The following is a 23,527-nucleotide window of genomic DNA, read 5'->3' as shown; positions in this document are numbered from 1 at the left end:
ATGGCCCAATACAGCCATTGCATCAACACAGAAGCTGCTAAAATCTCGACGGTGGCCACCGAGCTCCAAGACAGGGCCGCGGACCGGTACGTGCAGATGTCCGAGTCTGGAGCCCCAGCCTTGGCCAATTTCCATGACTTCTTCGCCGAGTTGAAGCATTATTTGAGGAACCCCTGGTGAAGGAAAGGGCCAAGTGCACACTTCAAGCACTACGCCAGGGAAGAAAACCGGTGGCCGACTACACCCTCGAATTCAAGGTCCTCGCAGGCAAAATCACGGAATGGTCTGAGGCCACCCTGATCGACATGTTCAAGTGTGGCCTCAACCGGAAGGTGCTTCAATAGGCACTCTACAGGGATGACCCAGCCTCCCTTCACGGGTGGATTTAATTAGCTGGAAAAGCGGAGCATGGTCAGCGCACGTTCCTGCTCGCAACCGCAGATGACAAAATCCCGCCCAGCACAAGAGGACCAGTCCCACAGTCAGGCCCAATCTGGCACTCAGACCAACAACGGAGGCTTGCCTGCGGGCAGTGTACCAGGTGCGGGAAAACGGGCCACCGAGCGGCGGACTGTTTCACAAACAGAACAATGGATCGCCTGCCCAGACCCACACTGAAGACAATGCACAAGCCATCCAACCCCCCCCCCCAGATGGCTGACAGGAGCATTAGCAACCCTGGACAAGGACACGGACACCTCCCTCTCAGGGGACGTGATCGACGCCCAAGAACAGCCGGTGGAAAATGCTCCCCACCTGCTCTAAGCAGTGCCACTGGGCAGGTGGTGAAGGGGCGCAACAACCCCAGGGTGAGTGACGATTGCTCCATCCTGGCAGGGACAATTGAGCTCTCTTACGGCCCTAGACCCTTTGCGGCCAAAGCTATGGTGGATTCTGGGTGCTCCAGAAATCTGATCCACCCGGACATTGTCACTGCAGAGTATAGTCTCATTATACAGGACAGCAGGTGCTAAGAGCAATGGAGCCACCTCAGCTCCTCTCTGTTCCACTGGGCCCCCTGGCCTGATGGCCTAACCAGATTTTGAGGGATTCTGGAAGTTCAACAGGGATGGAGACAGCCTCACTTCAGTGGGGAGGATGTTCCATAAGCACGTTGAATTGGAGCTGGAAGCAGACTGGCAAACAATGCAGGGGTGTATCATGTGCTCTTCTAGAAACACATGTAACTACACACACTGTTGCATTTTGCACCAGTTGATGCTTTCAGATAATCTTCAATCTTCAAAAGGCAGCCTCACCTAAAGTGCATTTCAATAGTCTAACCAGAAAGAAGTCTTTGATCTATTCCTTCATTATATTTATATATTTTTGTTATAGTTATATAGTTATAGATTCTATTATCATGAACTAATAAAAGAAGAAGAAAAATACCTTCCTAGAGTACCAAGGCTTAGCTAAGGAAGTCTTGTTGTACTACATTGAATGGTGACCTGGTGTTATTCTTAAGACGCCATGTTACAACTTGTAGAGGAAGTCCAACAGTCACGCAGTGATAGGAAGATTTCACTCTGGAATCTTTTCCTGAAACAAAGTCATCTTGTGAGGTTTCTCTGCAGCACCTATTCTTTGGAATAAGCTCCAAGGTAGAGTTGGCCCTCACACTTCAGGCCTTTATGAAGGCAATTAAAGCTTATCCTTTTCCTCTGAAGCTTGGGTCAGGATAAGCAGAGTTTTCAATAGATATTAGCTTCTGATAGACGTTTAATTTATTTGTTTTGTTTTAATTCTAAGTACATTTTTCTTTGGGAGGGATGTCTTTGTGTGTGTGTATGTGTGTTGCTGAGTTTTGTATAATTCCCAGAGTCATACTGTTGGAAAAGGGTGGCTGTAATAAATCTGATAAATAAAATAAAATAAAATAAAATAAAATAAAATAAAATAAAATAAAATAAAATAAAATAAAATAAAATAAAATAAAATAAAATAAAATAAAATAAAAAAGCATTCCCACCCCTTTTTTCAGTCGACTCCAAAGTAGCCACTTCATCTGCCTTCTTTTTTTCTATGCTCCTGAATAGGTAGCATTTCACCTAGAAGTGCTAATACTACAATATTAGTATCTATATACTATGTAGAAAATTTAGTGAGTTGGTCAAATTCATTGGCTAGTTATTTATGTCAACATCGGATATCTCATGACACTATTCAACACTCTTCCAGCAAGATCCAGATATGGTGTGAAATTCTACTCCAAAAGTGAGGGGAAGACTATCAAATCTGTGAGTGGATTGAAATATTTTATAGCACTTTAAAGTAATCTGCTTTGGGGCAGGTTCTTATTTTATTGGCTTCAGGGCTTGTTTCATAGAATCAAAGAATTAGACCACCAGGCAGGAGCTATTTGTTGAACTGAAGCATCCCTCAAAGGTACAAAAAAGCCCAACTTGACACAAAAGACATAGCTTTGTGGAAATAGAAAAGCTTTGATGGATCCAAGGAAAATATCTCATATGAAGTCTGCTGAATGAGCAAAATGTGACCTGGTCAATTCAAGGTGGGTGGAGAAAGGATGGAGAAATACTGCTGTGCCATCTTGATCCATTTCCAGGCCAGTCCATTTCTTTGATTTATTTCCTATTTTTATGTCATGATTAGAGAGTGAAAAGATCTTAGAGTATCACTGTAAGACATAAATTGACCACATGCTACCCTTGTGATGTTTGACTTTTGAAGTCAAAATTTCAGCAGCCCATCTGGTGATGTATTCTGAGAGATGTAGTTCAGCAATATGTTAAAGAACTCTGCTGCTTAGATGACACGGGAGAATTGAAACAAGTAGAAAAATATCTAGTCCAGTTCTGGCAGTAGATGCCTCATGAATTTGAGTACTGGTACAAAGACAGATTTGGGCCTAACCAGTTTTGATATATGTATCCATCTCCTAGAAAGCAGCTTTGTTCAGTGTGACCACAACCATTTACGGGAATGATGAGGCAAATAAAGCAAGTTTTTGGTGGGTTTCTTCACTTATAAAAACACACATATTTTATTCTAGTACAGATACCAATAGGGCAAAGAAGCATGCAAAGTGAGTAGGTGATGCCAAAGCTGAAAGGATGATTGGCTTCATTGAAAGCATCAGGCAATTTCCTGGCTAGGAAAGCCACTGTGAAGCTGAGAATGGCAAGGAAGCCCATGAAGCCCAAGACACAATAGAACTTGAAGTTAGATACTTCGTTACACTCCAAAAGGATTTTTTCTGCCATTGAATTCATGTCAGTATCTGGGATTGGGGGAGAGGTTGTCAGCTATATAGCCCAAATAGTGCCTTCTATTAAAGAGCAGCCCAAGCTGATGGACATGGCAAATCTTTCCCCCACCCATTTGGTCATCTAGAAACAGGCTTAGGTACTCTTTCATAAATGTCCCCATCCTTCCATTCATAGATATACTGTACTTTACAGAACCCAAGGGAATGGTTACCCAGATGGCCTGGAAGATCTTTAGCGATCTCGGAGTATGTGAAGTACTGGGTATGTGAACATAAATTCTGGGTGGGTTGGATCTAAGAGAGTTCATAGAATGGTGAAATGGTGTCTATCCACAAGCCAAAATGTAACTGGGCCATACCTGGTTAAACCTTCTTGGCCATATAATTGCATTCTCATCAATGGTGAACATTACTTCTTGGGAATCCATGGGGTTTATCCTTCCAACTCTGACTTTTAGAAAATATTTGAACTTATGATCCCATTGATAATATCAAATCCAGTCTCTAATTCTCCCTTTTGGTCGAAAGACATTTTTTTTTGCTCAGAAGTGTTATTGAATGAGATGCTTCTCATAAAGTGGTTGACCGAAATTTGGAAAAAAGTCAAGTGAAGAGAGATGTATCAGTTACTACCCAATGATTTTAAGTATTATTTGATCACCAAGTGGTAGTTCAAGGCCCCATGAATAGTCCCCTCACTGGGATGGTGGAGCCATGGAACTTATAGTATGAGAGGATGACAGAACAGCTCTACCTCTCTAGCACAAGAGCTCAAATAAGAAAGGTGTATTCCATGTTGGCAGAATGCTGGGAAAGCCTTTAGCCCAGGACAGATCAGAAAAGTCACACACCAAGCATTTCTATAAAAATAATTTATTTACAGAAAGCAAAACAAAAAGCAAAACATATTTAAAGGACTTAGCTCTCATGGCTTGCTACATGCCGGCAGAGAGAAAAAAGAGGAAGTAAGAAACAAGTCCGGGCAGGTTTCCTCCCCCAGGCAATTTGCATGAAGCACGTGCGAGGAGACAATAAAATACAACCTCTTCACCGGGCCAAAATGATTAGGTACAATAGCAGTCTTAATCGTTAGTAGGAAAACCTCAACATTCCAGTCATAGATTGTAAGCACAAAGTGATAACCTTCATTCCCCATTCAAAGTTATCAATAAGGAAGTTTTAAAGACTTAAAGAAGGAAGCTTAGGCAATGTAAAAAAAAATGTTAATAAATACTTAACAGTGCTAATCATGATTATGGTGATGTCACCACCAGAACAGAATGATACAATAAAACAAATGAAATACATAATGGACCTAAATATCAGGAAAAAGGAAAAAAAAATGAATATTTTTTTCACTGTATTTGGGAACTGTTAAAAGAACTAGAGAAATAGAGAAATGCAAGACTCCCGGCACCTCAATGACTTTCAAAGCAGCTAGGTGTTCTCTCACTAAAGTCTTGTCTAGTTTTTTTTTTAATAAGAACTTTATTAAATTTCAAAAAAAAAAAAAGGTAAAGCATATAAAGATAGAAAGAGATTGAAGAAAGAAGAAATGAAAGAAGAACTAACTTAAAAGTACAGAAATAAAAAGAAAGATACATAGAAAAAAAAGCTTCAGACTGACCATCTTCATTACAGATAAAAACATGAAAGCACACTAACTTCTTACTATCTTTTTAACTAAGTTACAGATTATTTCCTTTAGTTATAAAACTTTATTAATTTTCAAAATAAAATTATATTGCAGAATATAGAACAGATAGAATACAAGTTGAAAAAAACAAGGCAAAACAAAACAGTACAAAAATAGACACAAAAACATAAGACAGGAGACTTCCGACCTTCTCCAACACAGATATAAAAGCACATAAAAGTTAATATCTTGCCATTAAATAAATATTTAGTGACATTAATCTCTACAATCTAACCATTTAATCATCAAAATCCAAAACTTTATTTTTCTTTGGCTACAAGAAAATAGTCCAAAAGTGGCTTCCAAATAGAAACAAATCCAGTTACTGTATTTTCTCTTATCAATGCTGACAGTTTAGCAATTCACACCAGTTCCATCAATTTAATCATCCAGTCCTCCATTGAGGGAATTTGTGCATCCTTCCATCTTTGAGCATATAAGAGTTTTGCTGCTGTTATCATATACAAAAACAGAGTTCATTTTGCTTCTCAAGCTGTTGGTCCATCAAACCCAACAGAAAGAGCTCCAGTTTCAACTGTAAGTCCACTTTGAGAACCTTTTGAATAATAATACATATTTGATTCCAGAATTTCTTAGCTTTTCCACAAGTCCACCATAAATTATAGAAAGTTCCTTCACCCTGTAAACATTTCCAACAAACGTTTGATACCCCATTGTACATTTTGGACAGGTAAAGATTATTTCTGTATTCTTATACAGTCCTAATTGTCAGGTCCCAACATCAAAACTTCATTTTTTTCAGTTTCAAGCAAAAAGTCCAAAAGTGGTTTCCAAATAGGAACCAAGTTAGACAAATTATTTCTTCAATCAATGTAGTCAGTTTTGCCATCTCTGTCGATTCCAATAATTTTGTTATTCACACCTCCACAGTAGGAGAAGTCCTTCCAACTTGTTGGATACAAAAGTCTTGTTGCTTTTATCATATATAACAACAAAGTCCCAAATTTTCTTTCAAACTGTTTATCCATCAGGCCTAAAAGGAAAACTTCTGGCTTCAGTAGTACATTCCCCTTAAGAATCCTTTGAATTAAGTTCCATATCTGGTCCCAATAGTTCTTAGCTTTCTTACAAGTCCACCAATGACAGTAAAAAGAACCTTCGCCTTGAGAATATTCCCAACATATATTTGACATTCCCTAATACAACTTCAACAATTTATCAGGAGTTAAGTACCAAAAATAGATTATCTTATAAAATTTATCTTTCAAGTTGTAATACGGTGTGAATTTCAGGCCTTTGCTCCACATGACTTGACGACTCGATGGCACATTATCAGTCAGTACTGAAAAGGGAAAATTGGTCAGTTTGCAAAAATCTTGGCAATTGGATACAATTACTTTAGCACACCATTTATCTCTTTGTTACAATGAGGATTCCTTCGTTGTCTTCCTAACTGCCTGTTTATGCAGTGGGAAGGTTGCCACCCAATTTCACGATCAATGAGGAATATGCAGATATTCTGAACTTGCATGAAATTCAATCATTTCTCATAATGCAGATGTTAGTTGTAGCTACCAACAGGTTTGTTTCTTTCTCTTTCCCATACTCTGGCCCACTTTGAACATTGTGCAAACTTCACATCTTACAGACCTTAACACCTTCTTTGATGTTAACCTTTTTTTTTTAAGCTTTCCATGTCTTGTTAAAGATAGTTATAAAATTGGTGGTAGAAGATTATGAGAGTCAGCTGAAGAGATCTGATACATCATATTTTCTTTTCTTTTTTCTTTTGAGATCATAGATCAACAACATTACACTGGAGTTTCTCTTTGCTATAATTTTCAACTCAAGCATAATGACATCTACAACTCCCTAGTGAATCCAAATACTTGATAGCAGAACACTGAACCAAGACTAATACATGTTATTAATACAACATTTTATCTCTTTGATTATATTTATTACTAAGGCCAGACTTCCAATAAGTGTGTATTCAAGCCAACATGTCCAACTCAACAAGATAGGTAGTATATGGGACAGGAAATCTTGATGAAAGGTTTTCATTCAAGATGGTGATGTCTGTGGCATCAATACTGGTGATCCTGGTGTTTGAAGAAGTGTGTGACAGTCCTCCTGTGAAATGCCCTACAAGTCTCCCGCTTTCTATTCTTCACAAGCATTACCATCCTGGTGACTTTATCATTGGTGCCATTCTCTCTCAGATCTATCTATTCTCCATTCCAGCAACCTTTCAAAGAAATCCCTCTTTTGAGGTGTTTGACAATATCATGTAAGGCCTTTCATGTTTTTCCTTGATTTGCAACTACGTTACTTCTCCTGGCAAGCCCCTGTCTATTGCTCAAGTGATGTTAGTCTCTCTGAATTATTGGGGACCATCAGTTCATCATTGTCTGTCATTGTATGCCCAGTGGCAAGACATAAAAATTCTAACTAAACTGTATTGAGACTTGGAGACTTATTGAAACATATAGTATGGGGAGCAAATATGTACCATATTCCCCTTCTTCTTTTTATGCCAGGTAAATTAAAGGAAAATTTCATAGAAATGATGGAGCAACTACTCCCTGCTCCCATTGAATCCAAGTTTTGCCAGGAACTGGACTGAACATTGTTCATTCAGAACATTTCGAGAAGCTCAGAGTAAATTATGGGAGAAGATTCACTGAGACAGAGATTTCATCAATTATTATTATTATTATTATTATTGTTGTTGTTGTTGTTATTTCCAGCGGGAAATGTTTATATATGCATTCATTGAAATAAGTGTAGATTATATCTATCCATTATGGTTTAGCAAATGTTTATACTGACTTGGAAGATGTTAATAGCTTTGACAGAGTATTTAGCAGTGGGGATTTATCTCATACTGATGAACTGATGATGATGATGATGATGATGATGATGATGATGATGATGATGATGATTTTTGCTTCCAAGCATCTCGTTTGAACCAGATTTCTATCCTTTCATGTTTTCAAATTTCCTGGCTCTTTTGAACTCAGAGCTTTTTCAAAGGGGTTCATCTATGAGTATTTGCTTAGAAGACTTCTTACAGAAGGGCAGGTTCAATCAGTTGGTAATGTTCATTCTCCTCCATCAGGGAAGTAAAAATTAGTTGCTTTAATATCCAGATATTCAGTCTGATACAAAACATGGAAGTTTCATTGAAGTGATAACTAAACAGGCATGAACATTGAAAGAATCAGGAACAGGTGATCACTCTCAGAAGTGTTACCCAGAAAGAAATGAAGGCATATTGTTACTGAGAACATCACAGCAGATTTCTCTGGATTGGGGGAAAAAAAACTGAATTTTCTCAGCTAGGAAGAATTGCTGTGATCAGAATTAACATTTCACGAACACTCAATTTTCTTTTCCAATGCATTTTAATAACAAGGTATTAAGTGATTGGTATAAAGAGGTAATGAACTACATATGGTCTAATAAAAGAGCACAATTAAATTCAAGATCCTACAGGATTCAGATAAACCAGCTGTATTGGCACTTCTAAGAACTACAAATCTAGCTGCTTATTATGAATCTTACAGAGTTATGGCTTGGTTACATCTACAGAAGGGGCAACTTTTCCAGAGACTTTGAATAAATATATTTAGGTTGACAAAAGCAGAAACAAATAATCTATAAGAGACCATGAAATAATAAGGAACATACTGAATATCTGACATAAACACAGAAATAAAAATTTGTCCAGATAACTACCATCTCGTATTATCGTTAAACGTTTATATATTGGAAGAGAAAAGTTCCAAGAAATTTGTTTGATGAAGAGCCAGTGATTTCTTCAGAATGCAAGATCTAATTACTAATAAGGCAATCTTCTCACTGCAGTGTAATTACCCAGAACTACCAGCATATGCTAGCCTTGCAATTTGCTGTAGAGACCATCAATGACAGTCCAAGGATCTTACCTAATGCCACGCTGGGGTTCCATGTGTTGAACAGCAATTTCCACCCCAAGTGGACTTACTGTGCCTCAGTGGAACTTCTCTCCACACGGGACAAGCTTATCCCTAACTACAAGTGTGATGTGCAAACTAATGTAGCAGCAGTTATTGGGGGACCAAATGCTGATGTGTCTCTCTTCATGACAACCATTTTGTCCATCTACAAGATTCCACAGGTGAGTTGACTTCATGCAATACTGTCAAGCAAGCAATACTTTTGAGATATGACTTCGATTCCATTAGGGAGATAGGATGAACTTAAAGGGACAGGTCCTGTTTCAAGAGCAAAACTTGTTCAAGGGAAAGTGCTCTCTCTCTCTCTCTCTCCTGTTGATACTGGTTTATGAGCCAAAATAATTATTGCTTACTGCTTACTGCTTACTTTTTATTGTGTGTATGAATATGTGTGTGTGTGTGTGTGTGTGTGTGTGTGTAATACACACAGAGAGACATACTTTGGGTTTGTGTTATTGATCACCTACTGAGAAAAAATGTCTTCTGTTTATTTCTGGGTAGGTAAATCCATGGCCATTACACTCACAAACCAAATTATCACTGAATTTGAATGAAGTCTACACTGAAAAACTGTTAATGCTTGGGGATCTGCCTAAAAATTTGGAAATGGTTAAAGTACTCATATTAATTGTATTCAGAAAATATCTCAGATACATATCCTTCTTGACTTTTTATTATCTTCTTCAGTTGGCATATGGGTCCTCACCAGGGATGAGTGACATATACCAAAGAGTTTTCCTTCGCCAGATATTTCCAGATATCAGCCAACAATATAAGGGGATTCTCCAGCTACTGCTCTATTTCCAGTGGACGTGGATTGGAGTGATTTTCATTAATGATGACAGTGGGGAGAGATTTGCAGAAAATCAGCTTCCCATGTTTGCCCAGGGAGGTATCTGCTTTGACTTTATAGAAAAATTTCCAGAACTGAAATTTTCAACTGAAATCTCTGAAATGGTCATGGAAGGTGCGCAAACTACTAGAATCATTATGAAAGGGACTTCTAATACCGTAGTTGTATATGGGGAAATTCAAACAATTGTGGTTTTAAGGGTAATGCTGCATATGTCTGAATTTGAGGAGATCCCAATTAAACCCAAAGTGTGGATTTTTGTAGCACAGATGGATTTCACATCAATGTCTTTTCAACGAGGCTGGTCCATTGACTTCATGCATGGTGCATTCTCCTTTGCAGTTCACAGTGAGGAAGTGCTGGGATTCCATGAGTTCCTTCAGCACAGGAAGCTCACAAATAAAGAGGAAGATGGTTTTGCCAGGGATTTCTGGAAAGAGGCATTTCAGTGTTCTTTCTCCAACGCTACTGGAGAAACAATGGCAGAAGAACTCTGCACTGGAGAGGAGAACCTGGAGCATCTTCCTGGGTCTATTTTTGAAATCAGCATGACCAGCCACAGCTACAGTATCTATAATGCTGTCCATGTAGTGGCAGAAGCTTTGCATGTCATGGAGTCATCTGCAGTGAAAAAAAGAACAAGACAAGATAAGCAGAGACAGCAGCTTCTCAATCAACAACCTTGGCAGGTAATTTCTTGAGATGAATAATATGTATGCCTTCATGTACACACAATTCTGGAGGCTTCAGGCAAGGGTACCCAGTGGTTGAAATTCTGACATTCCTGCAGAATTTTAGACATTCAAACAACAGCTTTGTCATGGCTGCCATTTTTATCCAGTTCATAGCATTTCCTTAAAAGGTGTTCAAGCTGATTGGCCATTCCTGATAACTGGAACTAAGATAATGATCACAATAAGCTAGTTCCTTCTATGTTTGTCCTATTAAAGTTTATTATTATTATTCTTTCATTTCATGATCTGGCAAGATAAATCAACAGGGAAGCCTTGCATAAAGTTACTCACTGCTAACAAACTATGGTATAATTTATTTGCAACCAGAAGTTTAATTGTGTCCAATTCTTAGAGACTGCCTGGACAAGTCCCTGCAGTTTTCTTTGCAAGGTTTTTCAGAAATGGTTTGCCATTACCTCCTTCCTAGGGCTGGGAGAAGGTGACTGGCCCAAGGCCACCCAGCTGGCTTTGTGGCTAAGTTGGGACTAGAACTCATGGTCTTCCAGTTTCTAAACTGATGCCTTTAAGCACTACACCAATGTGGCTCTCATCAGGTAAATACATCCCTTCTAGTATTAACAGCACTATTTGTCATATCTGCTTTTATATCTTCCTTGTGGCCATTGCAAACAATGCAACATGTTTTGTTACATGTTCATCAACATCACAGAAAATAGTTTTGTTTTTGTTTTTCCTTCTAAACTAGAATGATTCAGTTGGTTTAACAAAGGATGATGAATCTAGATCTAGGTTCCTGATATAATTTGCAAAGTAATAAGCAATGCCTCAAATCTTTCACCTGTGAGTTATTACAAATGCATAAACCATATGTAGTTAGTAGTCCTTTTATCTTCCATCCAAATAGGCTGTTAGCATTGTTTGAAAATGAAGTTCTGTGAAAGCTTGTCTCAGGGAATGGGATGTAGGAGACTGTAAGTAATATGACGATCCTTGTCCATCTTTAAAAGATTGATACAACTTGGCCAACTTAAGCTTGCATACCTGCTCTCTATCTTGTGTAATTTTTAGAGAAAAAAGGTGTGTAGAGTGACTTAATTCCCTGAAAAAAATATATACTCTCCAAAGTCCATATTTTCCAAGAGTTTAAATGTGAAACTCCAGTTCAAATTGTCAAAAGCTTTCTCCGGGTCTAGGAAAATAAATGCCGCTTGATATTCATTACAATACTGTAAGTATTCTATAATGTCAAAAACAATTCTTAATTTATCTTTCAGCTTTCTTTTGGGTAGGAACCCACATTGGTTGTGATGAATAAATTTGTGTAGAATTTTCTTCATGTTTTCAGCGAGTATTGAAGAAAATGTTTTATAATCATTATTCAACAATGAAATTAGACTGTAATTCTTAATTAAAGAGGGTAAAAGTGCAATGTTAGGTTCTTTCCATGAATCTGGCATTGCGGAGCCTAACAGAACAGAGTTCATCAATCTTTTAAAAGGTTGAAGAATCTCATCTTCAATAATGCCAGTAAACCATTGGGACCTGGTGCTTTTCCCAATTTATTTCTTTTTATGGCTTCAACTATTTCAAAAGTAGTTTGTTTTTGTTTTGTTTTGTTTTGTTTTGTTTTGTTTTGTTTTGTTTTGTTTTGTTTTGTTTTGTTTTGTTTTGTTTTGTTTTGTTTTGTTTTGTATGGCATAGCAGTTCAGTGTTCATGCTGCTTTTCTTGCAGGGAAATCCTTGTGAGGTCCAGCAGCCAGATGTATAGACTATTTAGCCATGACAAGTCACATTTCCCAGGGTGCAGCACGAGAAGGCTAGTCTACATTGCACTGAGTTGGGCTGAGAGAAAGTGACTGGCCCAAGGACACCCAGCAGGCTTTCATGCTTAAGGCATAAAAAAAGTGGTTTTCAAAAGTAGTTATAGGATTATTCAATATTGTTTTCTGTGTCTGTGAAAGTTTTGGTAAATCTTATTTATTCAAATATTTGTCCACCTTCTCCAGTAAGACTGGTTATATACACACACACACACACACGCACACACGCACACAAACATACATACATACACATACACACATATATATATATATATACATACACATACACGCATATACACACACACACACACACACACACATACATACACACACACACACACACACAAGTTAGAGAAAAAAACTATAAAATGCTTTCTTAATCATCTTAATCATCTTATTGTCTAATAATTCCACATCTCCTTCTTGAAACTTTAATATCATTTTCTTTTCTCTTTCTTTCCTCAATTTATATGCTAGTCATTTTCCTGGTTTATTAGCAAATTCAAAATGTCTCTGTTTAGCATATTTCAACTTTGTTTATATTTCTTTCACAGTCAACATTGACAACTGCTGATGTAGTAACTTAAGTTGGTACACAATATTGTTGTCTGTCGGTTTTTTTCTGTTACTCAATTTCTTTCAGCATAAACTGATCCAAAATTGTTTGTAACTTTTGTTGAGATTTTTACTTAAGACTACTGTTATGGTAGATCAAATGCCCCCTCATAACCATTTTACTAGTATCCCAAACAGTTTTTAGGTCTATTTCATTGTCCAAGTTAATATCAAAAACTCATTTAATTTCCTCTTACAATCCTTTACAATCCTTCACAACCTTTTCTTTTTGTAAAATCAATTCATTCAGTCTCCATCTATATGCCCTAAATGTTTTCTTTATTGTCATACTTACAGGATTATGATCAGAAAAAGTCTGGTAAAATATCCACTTTAGAAACTTTATTCACCAAGCCCCTTGAAATCCATATCATATCAATTCTTGGAAAATATTTTTGTCTCTCAGAATAAAAAGTGTAATCATTTGTCAGTCCAAGAGCCCACCAATGCCAAATTGTCCATCAGATTAAAAAAAGATTTTGGTAATTTCCCTTGCTTAATTTTAATTTGTTTCTCAGAAGTTCTATCAATCAACGGGAAAAAAAAAACTCCATTCCAGTCCTCCATTAAACACCAACTTTGATATGAAAAAGATGACAATTCATTCAAAAGTTTTGTGGAAAATTTACTTTTATCTTCAGTTGGTACATATATATATATAGTTGATTTAAGATAATAATAGATTTAAGTCCATAAGGTTCCACTTTGACTGCTACATATCTACCATGCTCATCAGCTAATAATAAATGTGATTTCAAATGTGGTTTAACATATAATACAAGGCCATTAATTTTCCCCAAACCTGCTGAAATAAATTATTCTCCCAAATTTTTATGTATGAAATATTTTATATCTTTTTTTCCTTATATGAGTTATAGACATATCACATCATGTTTCAATTTTTTCAAATAATGAAAATTGTTCTTCTTTTTTGAGGGGCATTTGCCCCATTTATATTCCATGTAAGACAGTTCAAGGCCATTTTTGGAGACAACCCACCAAAGTCTTTGGATGTAGCACCCATCTCTTCATCTTGCATTGTGGAATCCAGTTGTTTAGTTCCAGATGCAAACTTTTCAGTTGCATCCTACTGCAACTTAGTTCCATGCTTGACAAGAAAATATTTGGCTTTTATGGACTGAAGTTAATCTGAACTTGTGTTGTTGGCAATTAAAACTTACCCCTTCCAATTATCCCCAACAAAAGGAATCCAATTCTTTTTTCAGAACATCCATTAAGAAGATATATTCGTTTCTCTTTCTTAAAATTCTCACAGGAATTTCTTTCAATACAATTATATCCATATTATTAATATTAAGTTTAGAATCAAAATGACCTCATAGGACCAATTCTTTTCTTTTCCTCCTAACAAATTGGACCAGAACATATCTCAGCTTGTTATTTATAGTTGCACACCTTGAGTTAATGCTAAAGACTTTTTATATTTCTTCCATCATTTTGTCATCCTCCCATTTAATTAAAGCTGCCAGAGCTTGTGAAATCTTATCTTTAAGGCTTTCCTCCTTAGCTTCAGGAATCCCCCCAAGCCTTAAGCAGAACTCTTTATCTCTTAATGCAAGTAGTGCAGTTTTATTAAGCTCATTCTCCCTTTCACCTTCCAGTACATCAACTCTGCTGGTTACTTTTTTCACATCTCCTTCTGTTTTCTCTAATTTCTGTTCCAGTCTTTTTTTCAAAATCAGTAAATCATGTATCCACCTTTTTCTCAAGTTCCACAAAAGATTGAATAACAGGCTGTGTACACTTAGCCATGAACTTCTCAAACATGCTGTTTGGTCCCTCAGATTTGCCAGAGGTTCGCCTTTGTACTCTTCTAGTGGCCATAATCTCTAATTCTCCCTCCCCCCACTTTTATGTATATATGTATTCATTTAAAGCTTCAATGCTATAAAATCTGATACTTTGGCTCCCTTAGTGACCAATAGTAGTATTTATAATGATAAATGACTCATAATAAAAGGTGGTTGCAGGGGGGGTGGGGAGAAAGTTTTCAAAAACAAAGTATCCAGTCACAGAGCCACCAGTCAAAACAAAAGTCTTTCTTTATCAGTGTTTACAGAAAGTAGTCAACCCCAGCTTAGAAGAACAACCACATCAAATACTTTCCTACAGCAAGTAAAGAAAAAACAACCCAGTCCCAAATCTGACAAAATATTTTACGTAAAGAATTAAAATAGAAAATACTCACAACATTTATTCTCTTAAAAAAACAGTTTTAGTAAAAGGTTTGACCTTCAGCTTCCTTGCTCAGACCGTAATCCTTTCAAGCAGTTAAAACATATGGAAAGAAGTCCCAAAAATAATAAAAGAGCAACCAAGAGAATCGGTATTTCTGCACTGGGGAAAGCCCCTTTTAATTCAATACTTTGGAAGCAAAAAGGTGATTTTTGAAGTAGGGTGGTTGGAGTTAATGTCCATTTTTCCAGCTTCATCACAGCTTGGAAAAGTTGTCAATCCCACCTCTCAGCTAATCACTCACCGTTTGGTCGCTGGAACACCGTTTCATGATCTTTCCGCAAGTAACCACTGTCCTTGGGGCACAGGGAGCAATTCCTGGAATTCTCCTTTCCCAGAGAATATTTTGGGGTTCTAAGGTCCTGCCTGAGCTGCCAAATGAAAGCCGCATTGTCAGTCCTAACCCTGGAGTTCAGTAGGACTGATAACTCTGCCATTTTCCCTCCACCGGAACCCCAGATAATCTCATACATTCCAGTACAACAGTCACTGCAGAGAAAATTAAGATTGCCTATGTCAAGAGCAAAAGAATCTACAAAAGGAAAACTGGAAAGAATGAATTAAAACCTCCTATTCCAAATATCTGGGATAAATCTGTATACCAGCTTATTTCTTTTACAGAAAGAGTGACTTTAAGAGTCAATTTGATTGTAACTGTATTTATTTAATAGGATGCTGATGATGAGGATGACGATTTGTTGCCCCCATTTTCATGCAGCTTCACCACTACTTGAGAAGTGTTTCATTTAACAACAGTGTTGGGGAAATGCTGTCCTTTAATTCAAAAGGGGAACTTATAGCAGGATTTGATATTATGAATTGGATCACATTTCCAAATCAGTCCTTTCTTAGAGTCAAAGTTGGAGGAATGGCACCAGAGAATGACCCTGGCAAAGTATTCACCATTTTTGAAGATGCAATCAAATGGCCCAGGACTTTCAACCAGGTAAAGCTCATACTAAGATATTTCAATCATTTTCCCGTCACATATTTACGGATGTGAAATGTCCCATTTCTTCCCATTCCATCATTTTTTTAAATTCCTTGTCATGTTCTTAATTTAATTTTTGATTTACACAATCTGCCTATAGCATGCTTATGTTTGCCAAGGTTCCTCCGCTTTGTTGAAGACTCATTGCAGTACAATGTTTAGGGTATTTATGTATTTAAAGAACATAAATAATGGACAGATGCAACCCCCCAACTCTGTCAAAGTCACATTATGTGTATAATTATACAATTCAGTGAAATGTAAGCCATAAAGTAGTCTATTTTTTTTTTTTTGATCCAACCTAGCAATATGGGCACATAAAAAGGGGTCACAGCTCTGGGCACCTCTTTGAATCAAATGAATCACTTCTGGACAAATATCCAGCTTCTTAAGGGGTTGTTGACAAGTGTGATGTGTGCATTCACCTGTGCTCATCACCTCTTTGAATTTATTTCATTGCACAGCTCTGTTCCAGGCCACTGTTAATATTTTTGCAAAAGAACTCTGGGTATAATCTGGAGGTAGATACTTGCAATATTTTTTTCAGGAAGGATGAAAGATTCTCCTCTTGTGTTTCTGGACAGGCACACCCTCTTTCTGTGTGCAATGCCCATTGCAATCGTGGATACAGTAGGACAAAGATTGAAGGGAAACCGTTTTGCTGCTACAATTGCCATCGATGCCCAGAGGGGAAGATTTCTCACCTAAAGAGTAAGAATTGCTGTATAAAATGCATTAATGCAAAGCCTGTCTGCTCCATATCTTTCCCAATATCTTGAGAAGTTATTTAAAAGGTGTGATTTAAGACTGAGTAGTTCAGGAGATCATGGAGTTTGAAAAACAATTGATGAACTTCTAAGTGCCTGTGGGAGAGGGCAAAAGACAAAAAGGGCACCATGATGTCATGACACAAAGTGACAACTTATATACTTGCATAAGTCATTGAGACCCAAAGAATTAAGGTTGGAGTTTAACTCACTTCTCTGTCATTATTTAGGTTATTATGGGGCGTCTTTATTTATCCTTACCTTGGTAGTCAAAACAGCAACATTACAGAACAAAAACCAGAAATATTAGTTAACAGTGTCACGAAATGTAGAATCTGGATTGATTGTAACTTTTTATAATGACACAAAGAAACAAAACAATAAACAAACCTATTTTAAGTACTGAAATGGAGGGAAGAAAGAAAAGCAATATGTGGTGACAACCCAAGCTTAATGATATATTAAATTTCCTCTAAATGTGATCCTGTGATCTTCGTTATTGCTCTTTTTTGTCTGTTTCCCTTTTCATGACTGCGACTTACATTCATAAGTTTAATATATACTTGTAATACATACAGCTATAATCTATTAAACAGCTTGTTCTTCCTTTTTTTTTTTAAAAAACAGACTTGGATGACTGTTTTCAATGTCCGAATGATCAGCATCCCAACAAGGACCAGAATCTGTGCCTTCCAAAAGAATTCAGCTTCCTCTCATTTGAAGAGCCTTTGGGAATCACTTTAGTTGGTTTTGCCCTTTTCTTTTCTTTCCTGACAGCTTTGGTGCTTCACCTCTTCATTCAGCACCAGGAGACCCCCATTGTCAAAGCCAACAACCGGAACCTCAGCTATGTTCTCCTCATTTCTCTCTTGCTTTCATTCCTTAACACTTTGCTTTTCATTGGGAAACCCACAGAATTTATGTGTCTCCTTCGACAAACAGCTTTTGGCATCATCTTCTCAATTGCTCTTTCTTCAGTTTTGGCCAAGACCATCATTGTGGTCCTGGCTTTCATGGCCACCACACCAGGAGCTGGGATGAGGAAATGGTCTGGGAAGCACCTGGCCAGCTCCATCATCCTTTTCTGCTCCTTTACTCAAACCATGATTTACAGTGTATGGTTGGTAATTGCGCCTCCCTTTCCAGATGTTGACATGCACTCCCTGATGGAAGAAATTATCCTGGAGTGTAATGAAGGATCGGTCACCCTGTTTTATAGTGCCCTGGGCTTTCTGGGCTTTCTGGCTACCATCAACTTCATGGTGGCCTTCCTGGCCAGGAACTTGCCTGACAGTTTCAATGAAGCCAAGTTTATCACCTTCAGCATGTATGTCTTCTGCAGTGTCTGGGTGTCCTTTGTTCCAACTTTTTTAAGCACCAAGGGCAAATACATGGTGGCCGTGGAGATCTTTTCCATCCTGGCCTCCAGTGCTGGCTTATTGGTCTGCATCTTTTCCCCAAAAATGTATGTTCTTGTACTGAAGCCTGAGCTGAACAGCAGGAAGCACCTAAGGAGAAAATAAGAGTAGAAATGATCTTAGTGAGTACCTTACCACAAAGGAGTCTATCATCCAGTTGGATCCTCAAGAAAGTTACTGTTCTGGGTGCTATCAACAGAGGAAATAGGGTCATATTCTAGGATAAAGATTTTTGATGCTATTCTGGCTTTCCATTGTGGGACTGAGGATAGCATCCTTTTATTATAGATATTTTATTTTTATTTTTTTTATTTTATTATTATTCATAGCTTATTGTAACATTCTGTTTTTAAACCCCTTAAACACCAAGCAGGGTGATGAGAATGCATGAGTACGGAAATCATGTCAATAAATAAATAAATAAATAAATAAATAAGTGTTAAGAAAAGTGACTTTCAAGTAAGTATCCACTGTTCAAGTGAAGCTGGCCATTGGTATGGCATATGATGGAAGATGTTATACCTGTGTGTCAGATCAACCCTGTACCTTTGATTAGAGTATAGTCTCATTATAACTGACAGTGTCATGTTTCATTTATTTGCATGTACTTAACAGATTAGCAGAGTGGAGAGCAGTTTATCTATATCATCTGATACATAATGGGAGTTTAGCTTAGGTAGGTACCATCCCAAGATATCTTTGATCTATTCCTTTGTTATATTTATATTTTTATTTTACAGTTATGTAGTTATATTTTGTATTATCATGAACTAATAAAAGACTGAAATATTATATAGCTGTCTGAAGTCAACTGCTTTGTATCAGGTCATTTCTTTACTGGCTTCAGGGCTTGATTTATGGGATCAAATATTCAGAGCTTCAGGCAGTAGCTAGTCGTTGAACTGAAGTATTCCTCAAAGGTACCCAAAGCCCAACTTGGCACAGAAGACATATCTTTGGGCAGGCAGAAGGAGCTGAAAAGTATCCAGGGAAATATCGCCTATGAAGTCTGCTAAATGAGCAAAAATTGATCTGGTCAATTCAAAGTGTGTCAGGAATAGGTGGCAAAATACTGCTGAGCCATCTTGATCCATTTTCCAGTTCATTCCATTCTTTGATTTATTTCCTATGTTTAGGGCACGATTAGAAATTGAAAAGACCTTATGGTATCACTATAAGACATAGATTGACCACCTGCTACACTCCAGATCTTGCTGTGTCAAAATTTAAGCAGCCCATTGAGTGATGGATGCTGGGAGATGCCATTAAGCAATATCTTAAATATTTTTTCTGCTTACAGGATATAGGACAATTGAAGCAAGTAGAAGGATACCTAGTCCAGTTTTGGAAGAAGATACCTAGTGAATTTGAGTAGTTGTACAAACAAATTTGGGCCTAACCAGTTGTGATGCATGTATACTGTCCATCTCCTACCTGGCAGCTTACTTCAGTGTAACCAAAACCTTTTAAGGAAGGAGGAGACCAATAACAATGTTGATGAGTTCCTTTCACATATAAAATCAGGCCTATTTATTGTAATACAAATACCAGTAGACAAAGAGGCATGCAAGGGAAGTATGGTTTTGTCTTAGATTCTTTTTAGCATTTCAAGGGAATGGAATGGGGATACCAACAAATATTTGGGGTATTTGTGTATTTAAAGAACAGAATTTATAGACAGATGCAACTGCCCTCCAAGCCTGTCATAGTTACCTTATGTGGATAATTATACAATTCAAGGAAATGTAAGCCATAAGAAAGTCTTTTTTTGGGGGGGGGGGGGGATATATTCTTACTTTCCATGTTGGCAATCTTCCCTGGTGTAATGACTGTATTACTCAGTCTGCCATTAAGTTCAAATCATACGTGAGTATAGTAGAAATCTCTTTAATGGAGAGTAGCATACAGAATAGCGAGAAAGTTGTGAATGAAAGTTCCCGCATTTTTCCCAAGCTAAACAACCCAATGAGTAGAAGCCCCCTCCCTCTCTCAGGCATGCAGCCTCCCCTCTTCATGCCAGTCAGCTCAGCTCCATGCAGATGTCTCCAACAGCTTGGTAGCTTGACCTTGGATACCAGAAATAGTCCAAACAAGATGTTTTCACACTCCCGGGATGTTCCCCTCCCAATTCTACTGACCCACAAGTCCCAACATGTGTTAAGTCCATTCATGCATGTGAGTCCAATCAAATGTTCTGGGAATGTTTGATCGGGAAGCAGGACATACCGCCCATCTGAGAAAAATGAAAACTATACATATAATTAATAATAGAGAATGAAAAGATAGACTCAGGGGAGACAAGGGAGGCAAAAAATATTAAGCAGTAGGTTTGTCAGGGTATTTAGTATGAAACTTTTTTAAGTAAAGCAGGTGCATTGACATGATGACTAGAAACACATTCATTATCAGGAAAATGTTTCCAGCAAATTAAATATTGTAAGGAATCACAATGTGCTCAAGAATTCAAAATTTCTTGAACCTCAAAGTGTTGCTCGCCATCAATCATGATAGGAGGTGGAACGAGTGAAGTAGGGTGCCACCATGGAGAATCACGAAGCTGTTTCAAAAGGCTGCAATGAAATACAGGGTGAATTCTCAGATTGTGTGGAAGCTGGTGTTCTACAGTGACAGTGTTAATGGTTTTAGTAATAGAAAAAAGACTAATGAATTTTGGTCCTAACTTTTTCGAAGGTTGAGGGGAATGGAGGAACTTGGTAGAGAGGTAAACTTTGTCCCCAGTTTTCATAGACCATTCAGGAGAGAGTTTGTGGTTAGTGATTTTTTTATAGGTTTCCTTAGCATCAGTTAGAGCTTGCTGAATGATCGGCCAGGCAGAAGTTAGCTTTTTTGCTCCAGTCTGCTGCAGAGCAATTCGCAGGTGGAGAGAGAGGCAATTCAGGAATAGGGATGAAATCCTGGCCAGTGACAACTTGGAAGGGGGTGAGACTGGTACTTTGATGCACTGCATTATTATAAGTGATGTCAGCAAAGGGGAGGAGAACATCATCCTGCTGTTACTTAATGTAGCAGTGGAGGAATTGCTTGGGAGTAGAGTTAACTGGTTCAGTTGGTCCATCCATTTCTGGATGGCTAGATGAACTTGATGCCTATTTGATTCCAAGTAAGTTTAAAAAAAGATTTCCAAAACTTGGAAGTAAATTCAATTCCGTGATCTGAGATCACATGTTCAGGACATCTGTGTAATCTGTAAACGTGTTGTAGAAAAAGCTTAGCAAGTTGGGGAGCTGTAGGGTTTTTTTAGTACAGGGGATAAAGTGAGCTTGTTTAGAAAACATGTCTATAACTACCCAAATTATGGTTTTATTTTTGCTTTCAGGTAAGTCAACTATAAAGTCCATGGCAATATATATCTAGATAAATTTATTTATTTATCAAACTTTATCATCCCCATCTCCCTTCCAAGTAGGGACTATTGGTGGTTTACAATAAAAAATGAAATTAAAATCAAGTTACAAAAAGCATTTACAAATACAATAAATACACTAGAAATAAAATGTGATGGAATCTAGATGGCTGAAAATTCTCATCAGTCCGTGAGTGTAATAGGTCCACCAAAAATCATTCTAGGGCACTAGTCATCCCCAGGTATGGCTATTCTCCCTCCTGTTCCAAGCTTGCTGGCAAAACCAGGTCTTTAATCTTTTTCAAAAGTTCAGGAGCAAGGGGGCCTGTCTCACATCTGGGGGAAGGATGTTCCAAAGGGCAGGAGCTACTGCAGAGAAGGTACACTTCTGGGACCCCACTAGATGGAATTATTTTACGGATGGGGTCCATAACATGCCCTCTGCATGATCATGTGGGGCGGGTTGATATAATAGGGATGAGATGGTATAAATGTATAAAGAATACTTGTGATGACATTTAATGTGTGTTGGTTGGAGAGGCGAACTTATATATACTTTTGCATGCAAATAACAACAACAACAACAAAAACAAAAACATTCCCCCAGTGAGGCACTATCATGACATGGTTGTGGGTCTTGAGTGCTCTGAGGAAGATGAGAGCTATGCCAGAGATTCAAACATACTGGAAAAGAGCCAGATGAAGAGTGCCTCTCCCATAACCAACATGCTGAGATGTAATTTTCAGAAGCCTATACCAGAATGTTCATCCCCTAGGTCAACAAGGGCTGTACTAAATGTTGGAGTTCCTAGATATCTGGTGATAAGTGGGCTAAAGGACTCAGGACTGTTCACTGAGTAACCAGAACCAGCAGCTGCAGGACTAACTGGAAGAAAACTTGCTTACCTGTCAAAAATATATGAAGATTGAAAAACAAAGAACGAAGGTTTTGCTGTTACAATCAAGTCCAGTGAGAACAGGATATCTGAAAAGAATGCATCAGTTCTAGAAAGAACAATATCCAGAATTGGAAATAACAGAACAGAGGCTAGAAGATCAACATTAATATGTAATACGAAATAAAGTATTCACAGAAGTAGAATTGGAAGACTAGCAAAGGTCAACCCAGGGCAACCAAATCTAAGTCTTGCTAGAAGTAGCTCAGATAATACAGACCAGCCTAGGTAGTAGAGGAAGTCAGCGTTGCTATTAAACATTTCCCAAAACAGGCACCCTGTCCTCTACCTTCTCCTCAGAAAGAACAAAGTCCTCTAAATGAAAAACAAGAGGTACTGAAATGAAGACTAACTGAACATCTAGAACAGCACAATAACAACAAAAAAAAGGGTCCCTGCATTGAAGCTTATTGCTTCTTATTCTGTTGCTGTAGGTGTTGTTCCTGTGTATATTCTGAAAGGAAAGAAGTCTGATGAACATGTTTCTAAAAAAAACCCAACCCTACGAATAAAATCTCTGGACTGCACAAAACAGTTTCTCAAAATTTTACAAATCTGGATATGTTAAAGTTATAGCACTAACTCTATCACATTGAAAAATCTCATTAAATAATCACATATGTCTTGTTTTCTGTAGGAAAAGATACTAGGTAATTAATTTAACTTAAATACTACTATGAGTTAGGTAGTCCTATGTCTTTGATAGCTTTAAAGATGGTAACAAGCACATTGAATTTCAACTTGAAGCCAAATGGAAAACAGGATAACCCATGGAGGAATAATGACAAATGGCCATAACGTGGCAGGCCCACTATTACAGGTGGTACTGAATTCTCAACTATCTGTAGTTTCCGATTCAGTGAATATATCTTTTACTGAAACAATATCATAGTATTATGATA

General features: G+C 37.7%; 1 protein-coding gene across 1 annotated transcript; it reads left to right on the top strand.

Annotated features, from left to right (window-relative positions):
- LOC134496983 (vomeronasal type-2 receptor 26-like) lies at positions 1–19,667 on the top strand. The gene is made up of 7 exons (XM_063302698.1): positions 1–86; positions 8,760–9,051; positions 9,578–10,432; positions 15,848–16,075; positions 16,705–16,831; positions 17,515–18,180; positions 19,606–19,667. Exons 1-7 carry the CDS (start codon positions 1–3, stop codon positions 19,665–19,667), a joined length of 2,316 nt encoding a protein of 771 aa, XP_063158768.1.
- Positions 19,668–23,527: the final 3,860 nt, after the last annotated feature.

The sequence above is a fragment of the Candoia aspera genome, chromosome 4, assembly GCF_035149785.1.
Source record: "Candoia aspera isolate rCanAsp1 chromosome 4, rCanAsp1.hap2, whole genome shotgun sequence".
Taxonomy (NCBI): Eukaryota; Metazoa; Chordata; class Lepidosauria; order Squamata; family Boidae; genus Candoia; species Candoia aspera.
The sequence above is the reverse complement of the archived record's forward strand: the minus strand, read 5'-3'. Positions and strand labels throughout refer to the sequence as shown.

Coding starts and splice junctions, on each gene's coding strand:
- LOC134496983 (XM_063302698.1), top strand. CDS start 1: ATGGCCCAATACAGCCATTGCATCAACACAGAAGCTGCTAAAATCTCG. Junction 87..8,759: donor CAAGACAGGGCCGCGGACCG/GTACGTGCAGAT, acceptor TTCTCACTGCAG/TGTAATTACCCAGAACTACC. Junction 18,181..19,605: donor GGCCAGGAACTTGCCTGACA/GTTTCAATGAAG, acceptor TTCTGCTTACAG/GATATAGGACAATTGAAGCA.